Below are 20294 nucleotides of genomic sequence, written 5' to 3' on the forward strand. Positions count from 1 at the left end.
TTTATGGCAATATTTTTGTAAGCATTCTCACTTTACTTTTAGTGCCTAAAACTTTTGCACAGTACTGTATATTTTGAGTTAGTTGTATCCACAGCAAGTCCAGTGTGTTAGAGGTCAGAAGGTCAAATCAGCATCTGAAGCACCTAAGATACGAAGGTCAGAGTTTCATTGCTAGATTTTGTTGTCCCCTTTTGTCCTTTTTAAACTTAATACCTCTATTCCTATATTTCTTATCTCTGAACCTGATTTAAATCTGTTGCTCTAAGTAAGAGCCTAAAGGGATAGTTCGCATTTTATGATGTGGGGTTGTATGAGGTACATATCCATAGTCAGTGTATTACCTGCAGTAGATGGCGGTCGGCACCCCCCTGGTTTGGAGAAGCAGGCAGAATTACCAAAGCTAAGTAATGTACTGCTGTGGACGGGGCCAGCAGCAAAACATATTTTAGCCACCTAAAAAAAGAAAAATCAATATCAAGTAACAGCACTTTCTGACCCAGTGTAATACAGTGCACAGCATGCGTAGGAATACGGAAGTTATACAGTTGAGAAAATGTACTGCCAAGGCAACTACATTACCTGACGGCAAGGTAAAGCGGTGAAAATAGTTTAAATATAGTGTACACTTACACTGATATTGATTTTTTTTTTTTTTCTTTTTCCTAGGTGGCTAAAATACATTTTGCTGCTGGCCGTGTCCACAGCAGTGCATTTCTTAGCTTCCACGCCAGTCCTCCTGTCTGCTTCTCCAAACTGGGGGGGTGCAGATTGCCATCTACTGCAGGTAATACACGACTATGGATATGAACCTCATGCAATCCCGCTTCAAAAAGTGTGAACGATTCCTTTAAGTCTCCCCACATGACATTGCTGGTTTAAAATTAAAATGGTGAATAGTAGTAATGAAGTAAAATGATGCAGAATTTTTTATTTTTTCTCTCGTATTACATTTTTTGTCTGTGGTCATTTTACACAGCATTTTGCAAACTATTGTAAAATTTTGGGTATTTTAATACTGTGTATTAATTAATCAGGAACTCATGAAATCCACAAACTTAAGGCTTCAAAATTCACCCTACAAAACCATAGCAACATCTCTGCAACTCTAAACAAAAATGAAACCGGTTTGTGAAATATCTAGTAATTATCAGCCTTTTGTAGTGTTTTTGCCACCCTTATGTATGTTAATGGAGTGGACAAAATATTAGGAATTCTTTTCAATTTAATACACTCCAGTACTGAGCTACCACCCACTACCACCTCAGTCATAAATATAAAGTAGACTTATCACCTTTCTCTCAATGACAACGCATTTGATTGCATTAGATTGCACACGTGTTCCTAATAAATACCTCAGTGAGTTTATATTACACCAAGACTGCACTTGTTTGGAGAAATTTCCTATTTCTGGAATTAATAAATTGAGCAACAGAGATGGCCTAAATTAGAAAAAAGTTTGGACCATCATATTTATCACAAAAAAGGACACATAAGTTATCAGTTCCTTAAGTTATTAAGGAACAATTGTAGAATAGTTATTTGGTTTAACCTGGAGTACACATGTTCTTCCAGAAATGAGGTGAGGAAAAAACTGGAAGACTTGCATCAGCATAAATTTAAAATTTTATTATTTTTTCATACAAACTGTGTGGTACTATGGTTCATTGTCACCATGGCTCCACTCACCAGTTGCTTGGCAACCAACTCCTCCTTGGAACTGATGCAACTACTCATGTCTTCATAATTACAGGCTCTTTTGCAATATTTAGCAAAAACAAAACAAAAAAAAAACAATAGAAATGCGTGACAAAATAATTTTATGAAGCTGGAATACAGAGGTTCTTTGCAATTAATTTCGGCTCCAAACTGTATGAGTTACTTATTTCTGTGGCTTGTATTGACGTACAATACATGTTAAAGCTGCTGTTTCAATTTTTAAGCTTTTCTGGAATTTGCATGTCTGCAAACGCTTATATGTGTCTAATGTGTTTCATCTTTGGTTTTGTTGGCTGAGCAAGTGATTCCTCCAGCCAGGTGTCGGGTAAATCACCCCCCTCTGGGAAGGCAGAGATCCTGCACCTGAGGGGCTTCTCTGGGCTCGAGGTAGAGCCAGGGAATTCACAAAGAGGCCTGCAAGATAATTAAACATCTGTGAACAATTTAGAGGTGTGAAAAACATTTTCTCATATGTGAATTGATAATGTATGCCTGGGAGTAAGGGGGCGTTAAACTTAAATTGAGCTGCCAGACTATGAAGGAAACCTTTAAGAAATAGCAATTGCGTCCTTTTAGTTGTGTTTAAACCGGCTTAATTACAAAGGCTTTTTTGTAATTATTTAACGTCAGTCTCATTAATGTATGCAGTGACCTTCACTGTGATTCTGGCAGCCGAGGGATTGTGATGTCTGATTAAATCAGTGATCATCATTTCATATGAAGAAAGCTGAATTTCAACAAGATGAATTATAACTTTTAATTGCGACCTTAAATGTCTTTTAATAGATGGGGATTAACAAATTAATGAAGAGTTTTATGTCAAAGTAGTTAGACCACTGAAAAATGAAGAATGTTTTGTTTTTTTTAAACATTCATTAAGGATTATAATTGAAGCCAAAACCTTGGCTTTTTATTACTCAAAATACATTTTCACAAATTTGATTTGCTTTTTGCTTTTATTTTTGAATTACATTTTTATCATTGAACTTTTAATGTATCTTGGATTGTAATCTTTTTGGCTTTTAAGTATACTATGATGATAGCAGCGTTGACAGACTGATGACTTAAGAATTTGCAAGAAGAAAGCCTGCTTTGTTTCCTCACCCAGGTTTGGTCTACTACAGGATGAGTCTCTCTGGCTGGAGTCGGAGGAAGCTGACGTGCTGTCTGTGGAGCTGGACTTGACTGAGTGGACCGATGGTACTGATACTCTTGGAGGATTTGACCTGGGTCTGGCCACGACGCCGACTGATGCTGAGTTGCTCCACTCTGGATGAATACATCAAACACGGGTAACAGTAATCAAGCCCTGAGTTGCCTTTATTGTAAGTAATTAACCCCAAAAGTGTCCAAAGCAAAAGGGAAACTGCTTTCACAACACAAACCAATTACATGGAAGTTGCTGTTCATAACTATGATCTCAAGTCTTCCTCAGTCGATGATATGTACACACTGTTGCTGTAATTAGGTTATGTCATACTATGTGTGCCTGACGTACCAGAGTAGTCCTCAAGCCGAAAACGTCCAAAGCAGAGGTGAATCCTCCACTGTTTTCTGACACTCTCCCTCATCAGACAGTGGAAGAGGAAGATGAAAAGACCTGGAAAAGTGAAATGAGGTCATGAGCTTTATATTGGATCTTGGTTGACAACAGCTCTTTTGTCCCTCAGCAGATATTGTTGATTTGCACTTGTGCAAGGCATTTCACTTCCAGAAGCAAACGGTGAATGAGTCTGGTTGCATCACTTCCAGATATAAAAGAAAGAAATAAAACAGGAGGTAAAAGCAGTTGTGAAACAGTTGCATCATCCAGGTTCTGTTTGATTTCCTCCTTTTTTTATCTGTGAGTTCTGTTGGTTTCTTTTGAACTGTGAACATGAAGTAGACTGTTGAGGAAAACTGCATGTGCTGTAAGCAAACTGCCACTCAATAAATAAACAGTGAACGGCACACACAAAAGGCCTAATTCAGAAATATCTTTGTAATCCAATCTTAAACCTGAGGCGTATGCTTCAGGGTTCCAAGTTGGATTCACCAAACTCCCTTAATTGCACAAACTTGTCGTAAATTGCATGTTGCAACCATTTCAACCTCATGAATGCCACCAAATTGCCACATGCAGCTGCCAAGTAGTTAACTTTACACTGTCGGGTGCAACAGAGGATGATCTTCTGGTGAAAGCATGAAACTGGGGCACCTGTAGGAGTGACACAACTTTCCTAACAACTTCTGAACTGTAAATTACCAAAAATACTCAATACAATAAAATTTAAAAAAAAACAAACAGAATATTAATACTACATTAAGTTTATTTTAGCTACTTATTTTTATTTTAGTTCATTTAATTTGTGACATATTTAAGCTCAAAATCCATTCAATTTAAGATATTATAATTCAACTTTAATAGGTCTGACAAGTGTTTTTCCCCTTTTTGGAGAAAGAAAACATTTTTTAGTACAAGAAAATTGGTGAAAGCTCTCTGAAATCACTTGAATGTGCCAATTAAGAACAAATCATATGAGTGGCTTTCAGTAATTGTCTCTGTACAAAAGTAAAAAGCAACAACCTTGCAGGGTGTTGAGTCCGGAGAACAGGTACAGCACAACTATTCTGGCCGGCCCCCAGGTGAAGAAGCCAACAGTCCACGTGAGTCCTAGCAACAAGGTTAGACTGGCAACTCCCTTCAGCTCATGCATCAGTCCGCTGCGGGTTCCAGCAGGACTGTTGACCTGCATGTGTCGAATCTGGATCAGAACCACTATAAAAACCTAAGAAGATGTTTAAAAGAAGGTTTGGAGTAGTTAAGGAAAGTAATTTAAGATTTCATATAGATATTTATGTGCCTTCAGTTGGATGATTTAATGGGAGAAATCTTAAATGCTGTTACACTGAGTCATGTCAGGCACAGTTATTTTGAAGTGGTATACCAGTAATTTCAAGATATATATGCCATTGTAGCTATAAAAAAATATATTGTTAAAAAGTGCAATATTTAAAAGGCCTGCAGATATTCCTTCTGAAATGGAGCAAAAAATGTTATTAGGAGAATACTGTGATATGTTAACCAGTAGGTCAGTGTTTTAGTAGTTTGAACTTGTGTATGAACTTAAAAGTTATGCAGTCATTTACCGCAATGTTGAAGAGAAAGACCAGCACGGCATAGGCAACCACAGACACGTAGAATGTCACATCATCCTGCAGCCAACAGCTGGAGGAACGAGGATTGAGTGGAAAAGGGGACAAAGAAGAGGGGGAGAGACAGAGGAAGAGGAACAGAGGAGGAGATACAGTGGTCATCATGGTTGTGCCAACACATACAAATTCTGTGTCACACTGTAGTGGGAATTGTAGTGTGAAATATTTTAATGCAACATGGTTCAACCCAACAAAATTTTATTGGAGTTCTCTCCCTGTTACCCCCTGCAATCAATGAAAAAGTATGAATGACATGAAATTTTTCGCAACTACATTTGGTTCATCCATCATGTCACATAACTTTCAGTTTGGCACCACTGAGAACAGTTTGATCTGTCAACTGGAAACATAGGAACACAAAATAGAACTATAAAATAACATTTTACAATATCGTAAAGGACCACATGTAGTTTCTAATTGCATGTGAATGTTTAATTTTGCATTAAACTCACCAACTTAACCAAGTTATGTGTATAATTTCACTGAATAACAGCAGCCAAACAGTAAACAAGGTATCAGATCTTTGCTGATTGATGCCCCTATTTCAAAGCTGCATCAAGACATGAGAAATTAAATCAAGATGAAGCCAAAACTTACAAGTCGTCAGAGTTGTCTAGTGACTTGTCTGTGTAGAGGTGACTGCCGTAGGCATCTCTGTTCACGAGGAACACTAGGACACAGATCACCAGAGGAATCCCTGGAGGGACAGTTGAAATACTGTGTGTTACATGTGTCACATGTTTATATGAGCCTCATCTCAATGCTTCAGCATTGTGCTATTAGAAGTGTCACAAAGTCTACTCAAACACACGACTCACCCCATCCCAGAACACAGAACTTGAGGATATAAGAGGGCACGTAGACATTGAAGACTTTGACAAGGGCGAAGTACATATTGACAGCTTCTAATCCCATCCAGGTGAATGAAGCCAGGAGGAAGTAATGCAGCGTGAATGCTACAGCCACACAGAGGCCATACAGACCCCAGGAGGCCAGCCAGGAGTTGACCAGGAAGACCAGGTTCAAGCCCAGCAGGGCCAGAGAGAGGTTAAGGAGGATCTGAGACGGGTAGTCTCGACGAAGCTTCCTGAGACGGAGATGGAGATGAGCATGTGGGAGGAAACAAAAGGTAAGACACAGAGACCGAAAAATTTAAATTCAAATAAGAGATTTTCAGCTTTTAAAATACAATATGCAAAGGTGCCGTATGTATGTATTTTAACGTCATGGGGAACATTCATGCTTTTTTTGTTTATAGACAAGTTATTAAAGGCAAACAGATACAGACACACAGTACATAATAAAGTAGAAGTAATGGCAAACAGGTGTAAAAATGGTCACAAAACATAACATACCAGGAAGAAGAAATTAGGTTTTGGCATTAAAATAAATTTGACATCGCAGCTTCAAGAGTGTAACACACATCCTTATCTAAGGACTGCCGTTGGGCATTTCAATGTGGACAAGTTAGAAGATGATCTGAAAATCAACAATTCAGTGGTTTGAGTCTTACTCAAAAGCCGTGTAAGTGAGAACAGTGATTCCCAAGAACAGCGATGAGATTCCACAACCAACATAGGTGATAATGGTCAGGATTTGCTCATGAGCCAGGTCCACCTTAGTCCTGGAGACATCCTAGACACATACAAACACACACTGACTTATAAGCATGAGTGTATCTGTATTTATTTTTACTATTTGTCACCAATAATTCTCACAGACACAGCAATGAAACACTCATTACTATCTTGCTTTAGGACTATTAAGTGTAAATCAGTATATGGCAATATGGCAATTTAAGTGTCAATTTCAGAAACAATAGAATTTATAGGCTTGATATTTTTGCAGTTTTGGAATAAGGGCTTGCACGACCCTTAGATGTTATTACCTATTACATCCAGTAATATATACTATTATGTTTATTACAAAGCATTATACTCAAGGTTATGCTTGATATATAATAAATCTGTGCTTTCTATCTGTTCGTTTGCTTGCCCAGCCTTCATTTGATATACTGGGCTTTGAGCGTCCTCTGCTGGTAAAGTCTTGAGTTGAACTGCTTTCCTTTTCTAGATGCTCTTTGCTATCACTACTATTACCACGGTCACTACTATTACCACAACTTTTAAATATACTGCAGTCTCTCTGAGGTCACTGATGCATCCTTTTCCACAAAACTATGAAGAATAGAAATGCAATACGTACCAAAAGAACTGCAAAGTGTGTGAGATGATCACACAGGCATGTAGAGTAGTCGAAGCTGCTGTTGTATTTTCTGCACCCATAATCATCCCAACCTCCACTTCCATCTGAATGGTGACCAACATTTATGCGATTAATACAATATCACTCAATTCTTCATAAAATTGGAAGAGTAGTTATTTAAATCAGGGCTTACCGTCTTTATTGAAGTTCCAGTACACACACTGTACGTCCTTGTAAAGCTTTAACAGAGGTGAAAATGTATTAACGGACCAAAGGCAAAAAAGAATTGTTAATTTATAATAATTATTTGATAATTAGCCAAAGTCTCTAAGGACATATGATCCTACATCATTGGGTATTAGATGGTGGAGCGTGACTTTGATATCTTCATCAAGGTCTTTGACTGGAGAGGTGGCGTTAGTCACACTGGCCGACACCACAAAGGTGTTGAGGATCTGTCCCTGTTGGCTGCTCTGAAAATAATAAAACACATTCATTCATTTTCATTTATCTAAGACTGTTTTCATGAGTGAGCAAAAAAAATATTGATTATTCCAGTAGAATTATTTTCATGTTTTCTGACAAGAAAGGATACGCAGAAAAATAAGTACCTTAAAAAGCATTGGGATGCCGTAGAACTGAAACTGAACCCGTGGTGAGCTCTGTGGGAAGCTGTGCTGCAGGACAGATGGCAGGGAGATGAAAGCCACTGTACTGTTGAAGGGATACCTGTTGATGAAAATCTACAACAAAGACACATTTCTTAATGATTTAATTAACAGCAGCATAATATGATTTGATGATGAAATTACATTAAAGTATGGATAAAACTATGCTTGCCTATACACCTCTGCAATGCTTTACATCGCAATTTTGAAAGACGGGGCTATTTTTCATGTGGATTTTGAGTTGAGCCACAGATTCAGGATATTAATTGAAAATCCCTGTGAGTTGCAGGTGAGCCAGTAATTAAAAACTCATGCTGTGTGGCCAAATATTGTTCTGGCTCCCATAACTTTAGTTTAAATTCTAGTGGAGATCTCAAATTTTCCAATGGGTAATGTGTCAAATATGTATGAAAAATGTAGAATATGTCCATTTGATGGAGTGATGCAGCCATAAAGAAACATGCTTTAATGCAGAGCTGGAACAAGATGATACAGAATATACATGTGGCTTCCAGATAGTTTGGAATAAGATGATTTTTTTTCTCCTACCTTAAAGGAATTGTAAGGGGAGATAAAAGGAGAAACTGGATATTAAAGGGTTAAATGAAGAAGAAGAAGCAACTCTGCTGGCAACATTACTTTTCATCTCGTTTATCAGACCAAGTAATGAGGACTGTTTTTAATTGGAAAAGGTCTCAGCTCCGTGTCATGGTTTATCACATATTAACTTCAAAACAAAATAAAACAAACTCTGTTAATTGTTAATTAGCTTAACCGGGCTAAACAACACATTAAAACAATACTGAGAGGCAGAAGAAAATCTTCACCATAATTTCAATGTAACTTTAATCAGCTAGTGAGAAGACATACCACCACTCTGTTGGTGTTGTGGGAACTATAAAAAGACAAAAACCGAGAGCACTTTTACCAGACAACAGACAAGTTACTCACAGAATTAACGCTAATTAATGCCAGCTGTTATAATCTGCCAACGGCAATATTTCTCATTTTAACCGTCGAAAGTGACAGTCGGTGCCAGCTGAAAATGAGAAGCTGCTACCTGAATGTTTTGTACCTTGCTCTTTGCTAATGAGGTGAGAGGAAGGATAAAATATTTAATACAAATATGTTTAGCAGTCTTTGTATTTTATATCCCAGTGTCACAACTCAGAGTCACTCGCACTGGTCCGCCCTTAATTTTCACTCATATATGCAGGGAAATGCTACCACTATAGACAGTCGAAAAGGCATGAGCAGGTTGAGGTGGTAAAAACACAGTAAGGTAAGGATCGCCATTTGATCAGGCTCATTTTAACTGATAAAGATCCATTAAAATATACAGAGATTGGCCCAGATACCAGTTGTTAGGATTGGCCTAGGACATTTCTAGTTTTCATTATATGCTTCCTATTCTGTTTCAAAATAGAACGATGAACTTAATCCCATCAATTATAAGAGCATAATAGATAATGTTCAACTACTTATTTTAGTGATGAATTTCTTTTTTTTTTTTTGTATGGCCAGATTGAGAATATTTATCTGTTGTTGTGAATTTACCTACCTCAGGCTTTGAGCCTTCCCGGTGAGATGACACTCCGAAAGTCAAATTGCCAAACTGCCCAGGAACCACATCCACCACTGAGATAGCAACAGACGGAGCAGCCAGGGTGAAGGAGCCCTCAAAACCCACCATTCTGTCTCCCACTGCCTCTGTGATGTTCAAAATACTACAGAGGAAGACAGAGAAGGAGTTAGTAAATAGACTGAAAAGTTTATCAGATTCTTTCAATGGGATTTTATATTCAGTTCATATCCTACGTGTTAGTGAAAGGAAAGAGGTAGCTGTCAGATTCCAGTATGTTTGAGATGATGTTGATTAGAGCTTGGCCCAGGTTTGGTGTGACCACACTGAGGTTAACGATATCTAGCAGCTTGTTGAGCACTGTGACTAGCTCCTGGTAGTTGAGTTTGGAGTGGTTGCTTAGTAAACCTTCAATCATCTCCACCATGTCCAGCGCATTCTCTAGAGATAAATGACACAACTGGTGAAATAATGAATTTTCTTGATCTTCAACATAACATTTTGAACCTTACATTTGAGATTGAATTAATGAAATTGACAACTACAAAATAAAAGACAAATTAAAAGTGTGTAACAGACCAGCAGTGACTTCGACATGGTCGAGATCAGGGATGGTTTCCACCACTAGAGGACAGTCTTCTAGGTCTGGGGCCATCCACTTGGTACTGAGGCACAGTTTACTGTCAGACAAACAGGAAGTAAAAAAAGTCAAACATTGTACTAAGTCAGTTTTAAACTTGCCTTTTTAAAGATCTTTGTTGAATGTTTAATTCTTCTTCTTTTATTCATCGTACCACCTAGGGATATTTTATTCTTGATCGTAAAAAATCTCTAAATACTGTTCACCTTTTTTGTGATCTGCAAATTCTTCTTCTATGTTTATCCTATCCAAGTCAGACTTTGGCAGGAAATTATCTTGATCAGATGGACTAAAAACAGACCTGAGACAGATGTGAGGCTGTTGATCCCAGGAATTGTCTACCTGTTAACACCAGTCATTAGTGACACTGATCAATGCTTTTACAGCACAGGTTCCCACAGCTCATGAGCAGCCATCAATAAGTATTGTCACACTGAATCAACACACAGCAACACACAGAGTCCTGAACACAGTGAGGCAGCCATGTAAATATATACCAGCGGATGTAATCAATACGCAAATAGGCCTGTATTTATTGAGGCGTTAAATTCATGTTGACAGAATGAACGTGGCCGTATGGAGAATAGTCTTCAGGTTAACTCTGGGGATGGCAATATTGGTCTTGCGGTCAGTCGGTCTAGCACTGAAATATCTCAATCCAACTTTGGGATGAACTGCCATGAAATGTGGACATTCATAGTCACCAAACCTACTAACTTTTATGATCCCTGGACTTAAACTCTAGTGCCACCAGCAGCTCAAAGTTTTCACTTTTTTCGGTGAAATATCTCAACATCTGTTCAATGGAGTGGAACAAACATTCATGGTTCCAAGATGATGTACCCTAATGACTTTGGTGATCCTCTGAGTGAAATATCTTGATAGCTATTAGATGAATCGCCATGAAATCGGTACCAACATACATGTTCTCCTCAAGATGAATTGTAGTCATGTATGATGGATTATGATCAAGTACCTGCGAAACTCAGCTGTACTCTCTGTTTATAACTAATTAGACAATGTTAGCATGCTTACACGCAAAACAAAGATGGTAACCAGTGTAAATATTACCTTCCAAACATCAATATTTATTTATTATGGATTGTGGCCTCTTGAGGTTGCACAAATCACATCCAGCAGTGTTCTCAAATCCAAAAGGTAACTCTAACTTTTTAAGTTGTAGACACAGAAACAAGGACATTTAGTTCCATTTAAGTAAAATAACAGTAAAGTAACGGCACTTCCAGCTGAGTAGGATATTGTTATACCATTCCCACTACTGGGGTTGTGCAATCTAAATAAGAGGATTGGTAATAATGATTGATCACAGGTTTAGACCCATGCTGTAAGTAGGTGTGAATATGAGTGTGGTTGTTTAATGAATTAACTGTCTGGGCCCTCACCAGTGTCTGGTGGCGTAGCGGCGAGGGTTTTTTGGGCACGGCCGAGTTGCATTTTGTCCTCCTGAAGTGGCGGGCCACTCAAATAGGCCTTTCCTAGTCTGATGGGTTTCTGCATTGCACTGAAGTATCACTAAAGCAGGGAGGCAGCGACACAGATGGAGAAAGAATAAATTTTGTTAGAGCCAGTCTCATTTGTATAGTGTTAGATATTAAAATCCATCATTTCCTTCCATTTTTTGAAACATTTAAACATTTTATACCATGTAATCTTTAACTGAACGTGAACCTCACTCACATATCCGGCTTATTTGTATGTCCTCGGTTGCTATGGAGATGGATCCTTCGTTATAAGGGATCAGCAGGAGGTATCGCATCTGTTCTTCCATTTCCTGCGTGTCTGACAGCGACATCATGACCTGAACCTGGAAAACACAGCTCTCTCTGCAAGCAGTAACAGAGTTAATCATGAGCTGCACAAAGCTCCTTTTGAGTTACTCTTAATATAATGAAGTTCTGTACAAAGCACATGCAATATTACATATAAAGGGTCATTTTCAGGGGAAAAAAGTTTACCAAAATTGATATAAGTATATGATGTATTGCATTTTATGTGTCATTTTGTCATTATTGCCATAGTGTGTGTCTACAACTATAAGGTAATTTGCACCTTATCTAAGTGAAAGGTGTGTAGAGTTACATGATCCATACCTTGAAACTCTGTATACAGACACCTGGGGAAGAATGAAAATATTGATACAACTTTCAGGAGGAGAAATCCTTGTATAGTCAGTTTAAGACAGACTATACAAGGATTAAAGCTATTTCAGGATTTAGATGTCAGTCACTATTATCCAAATAATGAAGAGTAAAACCAAATGTAAAATCAGGTTGTTAATCCAGTGAAATAGATGCATTTTCCGCATTGTATTCATTCATTTCATTGTTTAACTACTTTTTTTTGTAGTATTTAACAATTTCACCTCTCCTAACCTTTTCTTATAGATCTTCTGACCCTCAGAAAAGCTTTTTATCATTGTGAGTTTCAGTGGAAGGGTTTTTCCACCTTTACCCAGAATAAACATCTAAAATTCTGCAACAAAAACTGAATAGCTTTGGCATAAAAATGGTTAATTGAAGAGTTTTCTTTCTTGTTGAGGATTGAATGAGAGAATCGATGCCCCTGTCATGTTTTTGTCCAGTTCAAACATCTGCAAACCAACACCTCTAAAGCTCACTAATCAACATGTTATTATACCTAGATCAAGCCCTAGAACACCCAGCTTTCACTGTGCTTTAAAGTCTCAAGATCATCAAGTTGTGAAGGATTTAATTTCTATCTTCAGATTACAGTTAATAGTTTATTTGTGATACTTACTTACATACTAAATTACTTACGTTATCAGAAGTAGAAAGGTTTGGCTGCAGGTTAGGAAGATGCCTGTAAATGGGATTAACAACTCAGATTAAATTGTTCTCTTGCTTAGTGGTTGAAGGTTTTCCACTTGTTTTAGACTGCATGTTATTCCTGGAAACAGATGGTGGGCTGATGGTGTAGCAGCTACATCACAACTTGTACCTGCCAACTTTGGGGATCATCTGAAGGTCGAGCACTATCATGTCATCAGGCAGACTGGTGTTGAGCTGTGAAGAGTCAGAGGGCTCTCAGCATGATGCACTCTGGAGATTTAAAAGACTCGAAAACTGTTTCTAAACAGCAATTGCTTACATTAAATGAACATATGCACATGGTTTATATTGTCAATACTCCTTCACTGCCCACATTGAATACAAGTAAAGCTAAATCTATGTCATATCTCTAAAAATAAGAGTCCTGCTGTTTGAGGAGACATACCCAGGTGGAAAGAATCTGCTCTGCCTCGCAGTCTCCTGTTATGGACACGTTCACCTTAACCTCAAAATACAGCACTGCAGAGGAGATAAAGAAAAAACAAACTATCAAGGACATGGCAAAGTAACTTTCCTCACAAAACTAATCTAGAGTATTTCTACGACCAGACTGACCGGAGATATTTACAGGGCCTTTTGTGAAGGTGGTGGCTGTGGTTGCACTGGTTGGATTACTTGTGCTGGTGGTGGTGGTTTTAAATGTGGTGGTAGGGGAGAAAGTGGCAGTTGATGTTGTGGTTGTAAAGCTGGTGGCTGTGGTTAGACTGGTTGGATTACTTGTGGTAGTGGTGGTGGTTGTGTTAAATGTGGTGGTAGGGGAGAAAGTGGCAGGTGATGTTGTGGTTGTAAAGCTGGTGGCTGTGGTTGCACTGGTTAGATTACTTGTGGTAGTGGTGGTGGTTGTGTTAAATGTGGTGGTAGGGGAGAAAGTGGCAGGTGATGTTGCGGTTGTAAAGGTGGTGGTTGTGGCAGTAACGCAGTCTGTCATCACATCTGGAGGACTGGTAGTGGTAGAGGAGAAACTTTCTAGAAGCAGAGGAAGGATTATTAGCCTGTGTGCACATTTGTAATTTGTCTTTCTGCTCAAACAGAGAACCTATTTCCTACCAAGAGGCGTGGCGTGTATGCTGCCAGCCAGCAGCAGTAGCTGACTTCTAGGGTCACGGTAGGGGGTTTTAAGGTCAGTGTGCATCCTATTCTGCACAGCTGACACATCCAAGCTGGGGATAACATTTACATGAGCCAGGCAGTCAAATCTGCAGGGGAGACAGACAGTTAAAGGTTGCGTAGCAATGTTTTTATAGTCCTCCACAGTCATGGTTCACATGTATTTTGGCTTATGACCCCAAAAAACAAGTCCACTTGTGACCTCTGATTAAAGATTATGGCCTTAGTGTGGATGTGATTTGTGAGCAGTTCAACCAAAGGCTGATTTTTCCATCTCAGATTGTTTCATTTGAAGGATTTTAGATCATTCTTTGAAAGTATATTCTAAGAAAGGAAGAATGATTTTAAGCACTTTGTTGTCATTCCTAGCTGTGATTTACTTCTTTTTCATGTGATTAGCTCTGCTCTTCCTTACTTTGCTGTCTTACTGTACAAATACCGTATGTGATTTGTATACAGAATTCAGATCAGAATAGTTTGCCCAAGTATTGAAATTCAATGTGATTAATTCAAATTATAAGGTTTTGCCAATGTAAATGAATTCAAAAAACACATTTTACATACTTATTATACATTTAGATATAGATAGATTTTATAATGAAATTATTTTAGATGTTATTTTAGATCCTGCATGCTATAGTCTACCATCTCTTTATCCAGCCACTTTCAGATTGTACAATGTTTAGAAAAGCTTAATCACCAAGTGAAACAGTAAACCTGAGCAGATGCGCTGTAGACAATGTTACCTTTTAATATCAGGGTTAGCCCACCACACCTGAAGAAGAAAGGAGACATTAATTCCCTGCAAAATGCACTTTTTTTTTTTTTTACATAATGTTTAAAGATGCACTAAAACAAGATACATTAAGCACAACATTCCCACACACGCTTTAGAGCTAAACCAATACCAGATTTTTGAAACTAATACTGATATTGGTATTTGAGAGTTTTAAAAATCTGAAAAATCCAAAATTTTGAACATTACATCAACCTATATTATATTTCAACATAAACATCTATGGGGATCCCTTAAATTTGGTTATTAAAGAATATGTACTGAGTGGGGCATTTTACAGTTAAAAACTATGTAGTGGAGACAGTGTTTCTAAACGACCTTAAACATGACTTTAACAAAATATCAGTACAGAAAGTCACTTATTGGCCAGCATATACCCCAGTAAAGCTACATTTGCATTTGGCCAGTCTTACCAGTCAGGCTCTAATGTTCCTGCTTACCAGATCATCTTCATCTGATGTTTTTTCAAAGCTGTCTTCAGTCCTGGAACTGTGTAAGAGACCAGAGAAACTCAGTGTGCTTATGTGGCCCATTGTTCCCCTTGTCTGTCATACACTATAAAATATGGTTTAATTGATGTGAGACAAAATGACATTCAGAGGTATTTTATTACAAAATACAGTCTGAGTCAGTGTTGTAAACCAGAATCTTCTCCTACCTGCTTACTTCAAACACAGACACTCTGGGTAAATACATGTGGTCTGGCAGCACCTCTCTGAGCTACAGGAACAACAAACAGCAGAGAGAAGATACAGCTACTGAGATTTACTGCAGATGAACAAAGTCAGAATAACACCTGTAAAATATAATGCAATCCAATCCAACAGCTCTGTAATATGTGCATTAATAAAATTCAGTGTAAATTTACTAGGTTTAACATTTATTCGGAACTGCTAATGGATCAGATAACGTGATATTTTCACATTATTTAATGATGTAGTAATTTGTATTGTTAAATACACTAATCATGTATATTATTTTGTGATTTGTCCGTATTATTATCACATCATCGGTTGTGTATGTCGTGTTCTATGATGTGATAATTACAGTTTAATATTATGTAATCCTGTTATGTAGTCTTTTTTATTTTAACATTTTTAGCCATTTAGTCATTACATTTCAAGAAGTTATGACAGTATCCAGTAGCTACTTCATAATCAGTTGACATATTGCGCTGCTCACATTCTCTCTTAGCTCAAAGTGACAGCAAGAATAAACAGTTTCAATGTCGAGTGTAATATACAGAACATTTTAAGTCCATTTTTACACTTGACAATATCTGTGTTTTTTGTTTCCTTTCTTTCTTTCTTTTACCCAGTGATGTGCGATTTCTCTGGCTATGTAGGGCTTGATGTTGCTCCCGTTCTCACAGATGATGGCAAGCATCAGTCTCACTTCATAAATGGACCACTCTGCCAGAACAGAATATGAAACACCATCAAGTAAATGTAAGTGAAGAAAAGTTAAATTACATTAAAATTCAGTAAAGATTAAAATAAAAATTTAAATTTTACTATCAAGTACAATTACTGTAAGTATTTTAGCGTAATTGTATTTTCAACATTAAATCTGAAAAGCATTTCCATTTCTTGTTAAACAGGTTTTATCTTCCTTTTATTCTAAATTATCATAAACAAATGCATTGTCATATATAAAAGAGAGTAAAATGTAAAAATTTGATGATGATAAGGGGAGCCAAATTGAATGTGAAGAAGAAAAAAAAGTAGATGCAATAGATCAATGTATATACTGAAACAATCATATTGTGGAACCTTTCTATGTTATTGTGAGGGCCATCACCTAATACTGAGCTCTGCGTTCAAACATGTCAGATTTGTTTTATGTAAAGTAAAATCTGTGTCATTATTGTGTATTTTGATTTATTTTGTATCTATCAATAAAACTATATTTCTTACCAGGATTATTAATCCTTGACAGATGTTAATTGATATACTTTTTAATTTACAAATTTACATCTTATTCATTCTTGCTAAGTCAAGAAATTAGAATAAAAAACTTATTAGTTAAAAACTTAATTCATAATAAAATGATCAAAGCTCTGATGGCAATTTTGACTCAATATTAAAATCAATAGTTTTTATGGTGAAAGGTTCAGCTGGTTCAAGCTTTAGTTTGTAGAGAGAAAATAACAACCTATGACAGCTGTGTGATAAATGCTTCTGATCTTAATGTTATTGATCATAGAATGGCTTCCATATTTGCTTAACTGACAAAAAGACAGGTGGTCAATATTTAATCTGAGGCGCTGAGGACATAAACCTATACCAATAAGGTAGGAAAAAGCTATAAAACGCTCGATGAAACTGACATTTACATTGACCGCATAAAAGTGGATCGGTCACTGACGGAGCTGTATAAACACTGTGGGAGGCAAAGAGGGTAGAAAATATTCAGACGTGCAGACATTAAAAGGTGTATCTAACCATATGAAACATAAAAAAATAACTTTAGCAAGAACAATCAGAGAAAATGTGTTCCAGTTAAGGCAGAAGGTGTTTTCTATCTGCTCACCACACTGCAGGGTGGAATCAGGCAGCGGAGTGCAGAACTGACCGTCCCAGTGGTCCCTCTCCCATTTCACCAGCTCCCCTTCTGTACAGTGCAGTGACGTCACTTCCTGCTCGCTACGTTCTCGCCCCCATAGCCGAAACAGAGATAATTTGCCCAACATGCGGGTAAACGGTTTGATCTGGATATTCCCATTTACCAGGTGGTGTGCGGTACCGAGAGTAAGCGTCCCATTGGGGGCCAGTTTGCGGCATGAGGGAAAAATGGAGGGATCATGAGCTAGGAGAGAAGGAGAGACACACTGTAAAATTCATTTACATAGTGTGAACCAGAAAAGGCAAGTTGCCCCAGAGGGAATAGAGCACACTGCTGAGGCAAATGATTTGATATTCATTCCAAGTAATTGCCACTGAAATAGCAACACATTTTAACACTGACAATGTTTGCATGGTACAAGTGGACTTGTGTGTCCCTATCCTTTGCTGAACTGTGGATCTAGTCAATGTCATTATAAAATTCAGTGCTTCCTCTATCAGTTGCATTCATTTAGTTGGGTTTACAGGTTTTAAATTTGAGAAGAGAAGAGCACTGTGTCACATGGGAACTCTGTATTTATTGTCAGATACTCTGAGTTGAGGTATTGGAGTATCAGGAGAATAAAAGCTGGATCCCTACATCCAACGGGACAAAAATCTCTCTTCCATTTCATCAACTCTAATGCTCTAATCTGATCTCCATGCCGTTGCTTTTGTTTGTATCTCAGGCTATGCAAGTTGCCTCAAATCAAAACCCAATACAAATACTAACCTGGCGTGAATAAAATACAAACCGAATGCCCACCAAGATGGAAATATGTCTTTATCTTACCAAAACACAAAAGCAGCTCAAGAATGTTGTAACATATAAAACAAACATAGTAACAGAGAACCATCAGATTATAAAATACAGTTGTGAGAAGCGAAAATGAAATCATTTTTAAAAAAACACACAAAATATTGCTTTTTAGTTTAAAATGCTGAGTGAATATTGAATAAAAGGAGATATTTTTGTCGACTAAAGGCACCCTGCAGCTCCTTCCAGAGTCCAGAAACTTCTACCACGGTTGTCTATTATTTAACTCACCTGCTGTGATGTCCACTAACTTCCTATTGATATACAGGGCAGGTCTGTCTTTCGTATGTGACCAGGTCAGGCACAGCGAGTGCCACTGTTTCAGACCAAGGATGATCGGCGGGGTAGTCCACTTCGTCCCAAACAACCAGACCACCAAACGACCCCCCTTCCCCTCCAAACCCAGCTCAGGATTCTGAACCTCTGGATGACGGTACATGAAGGCAGTCCATGGTGTGGAAGCCAGGGCCTGGATATGGTTGATGAAATATGACACATTCATGATTCATAATGTCTTGGACTGTGCAGTCTCCTTTATTTGCCCCTAAAAGTTATAGCAATGTAACTTAAATCTTTTAGAGATGATGCAAAGTGCCTAAAACTGTACCTTAAACTTCAGGTTGAGGCAAACAGTGAGTTCCTGCAGGGTGGGGATGGAGATATGACGCTTTAGTCTCAAGTGGCTGCACCCGAAGGTAAAGTCAACCACCTTCCCCCATAGAGTGAGCTGAGGGGCTGACAGAAACAGACAATATAGAGTAAATCATTAACATGCAGCATATAGGAGTAGATCTATAGATCAGCTGCTAAGCACTAAGAAAAAACAGTGAGAGCTTTAGTGTTACATCTCTTTGAAGCTGCTTTCTGTCTATTTTAAAATTAATTTTAGACAAAAACATTATTTAACCCAAACACACATTTAATATAGACTAACATACTGTAATTTGGAAGCAAATAGGAGGCACTGCTAGTGTCACATGTACTGTATTGTTCTGCAAATAGAACAGTATCATAACCTAATTAAAGACACATTACTGTTATATTACAAAGCTGACTTGACTTGATAGAAAACGTGGCTTAAAGTCAATTTTGGCATATAAGAAAAACTTTTTAGATAATCTAAAAAGGTTATACTAACTTATGATAAAACAGTTTTTTAATTTCACTATTTTATTTTTATTGTTTCTTGTATGTTCTTTTTGACACAGAAGATTATTCTCAGATTGTATCTGACATGTTACGATTTCGGTTTAATATTGAGTTAGTTGCTGTTCACCTTTTTCCAGAAATACAAGAGAATATCAGTTTGTGGAAGCTGGAGAGACCGAAATGTTTTAAAGATAACAGACTCTTTCAGTTAAAGTGGGATGCATTTACAAACTTCTCACATGGCTTCAATCTTTTAGCTTTTAATCTGTAACTCCGAGATACCATATATGTAAGTGTGTGGCTATATATATATAACTACCATGTTTGTTTTAGATATGTATGTTTGACTTATTTACAATCAACACAATGACTTTATCACATAACTGTGGTTCAGCCTCACAGGTTGTAATCTAAAAGATAACAAATACTTAGTTAGAATGAAAAATCAGATTTAACCTCTGAAAGCCAAGTGCTCATCTTTGCCTTCTTGTATAGCCATAACCATGAATTGTTATAAAACTCATCTTCTATTAACCTATCAAACCATAACCATTCAAAACTTTTTCCTACCTCGTTCCATAGTAGAGGCAGGGCTGCTCAGCAGAGACAGAGTGACAAACACATTCAGGAATTTTTGAAGAAAAATCATCACAATTCTGAAAAAACAAGTTTATTTTATTTTCATTAAGAAGAAACTTTGTACATTAACTGAATAAAAGCTTCTTCCAGATTATGCTTAAAGTTAAAACAACTTTAGACACTAAACATTAAAATACAGGAAGCATGTGAATCTCATGCCTTTTAAATAATTTCTTCTTTGTTTAAAAAGAAGATCTATATGTCTTTAAGAAAAGACTGTTCAAGCCTTGAAACAACAGAGAAAGTACTTACCTGGTTAAAGAAAATAATCTTAAGAATAAAGGAGAACAATCCTGGTCCAAATTCT

The 20294-nt window shown here is 37.4% G+C and overlaps 1 protein-coding gene and 1 long non-coding RNA gene across 7 annotated transcripts in view; one reads left to right on the forward strand and one right to left on the reverse strand.

Annotated features, from left to right (window-relative positions):
* LOC121910253 overlaps nucleotides 1–20294 on the forward strand; it is a 23337-nt gene continuing 3043 nt past the window's right edge. The window contains exons 1-7 of one of the 6 annotated variants that reach the window (XR_006099625.1): nucleotides 1–784; nucleotides 2019–2166; nucleotides 2825–3008; nucleotides 5831–6040; nucleotides 16098–16227; nucleotides 18496–18632; nucleotides 18819–18894. This is a non-coding gene — a long non-coding RNA (uncharacterized LOC121910253). The other 5 variants (XR_006099627.1, XR_006099628.1, XR_006099624.1 and 2 more) reach the window with 5 other exon arrangements.
* On the reverse strand, nucleotides 4102–5824 carry LOC121910252 (adhesion G-protein coupled receptor G2-like). Its single transcript, XM_042431381.1, has 3 exons — nucleotides 5730–5824; nucleotides 5509–5608; nucleotides 4102–4924 (listed from the first exon to the last, which is right to left on the reverse strand). The coding sequence occupies exons 1-3, from the start codon at nucleotides 5803–5805 to the stop codon at nucleotides 4789–4791; spliced, it is 312 nt and encodes a 103-aa protein (XP_042287315.1). The 5' UTR covers nucleotides 5806–5824; the 3' UTR covers nucleotides 4102–4788.

The sequence above is a fragment of the Thunnus maccoyii genome, chromosome 13 (genome assembly GCF_910596095.1).
Source record: "Thunnus maccoyii chromosome 13, fThuMac1.1, whole genome shotgun sequence".
Classification (NCBI taxonomy): Eukaryota; Metazoa; Chordata; class Actinopteri; order Scombriformes; family Scombridae; genus Thunnus; species Thunnus maccoyii.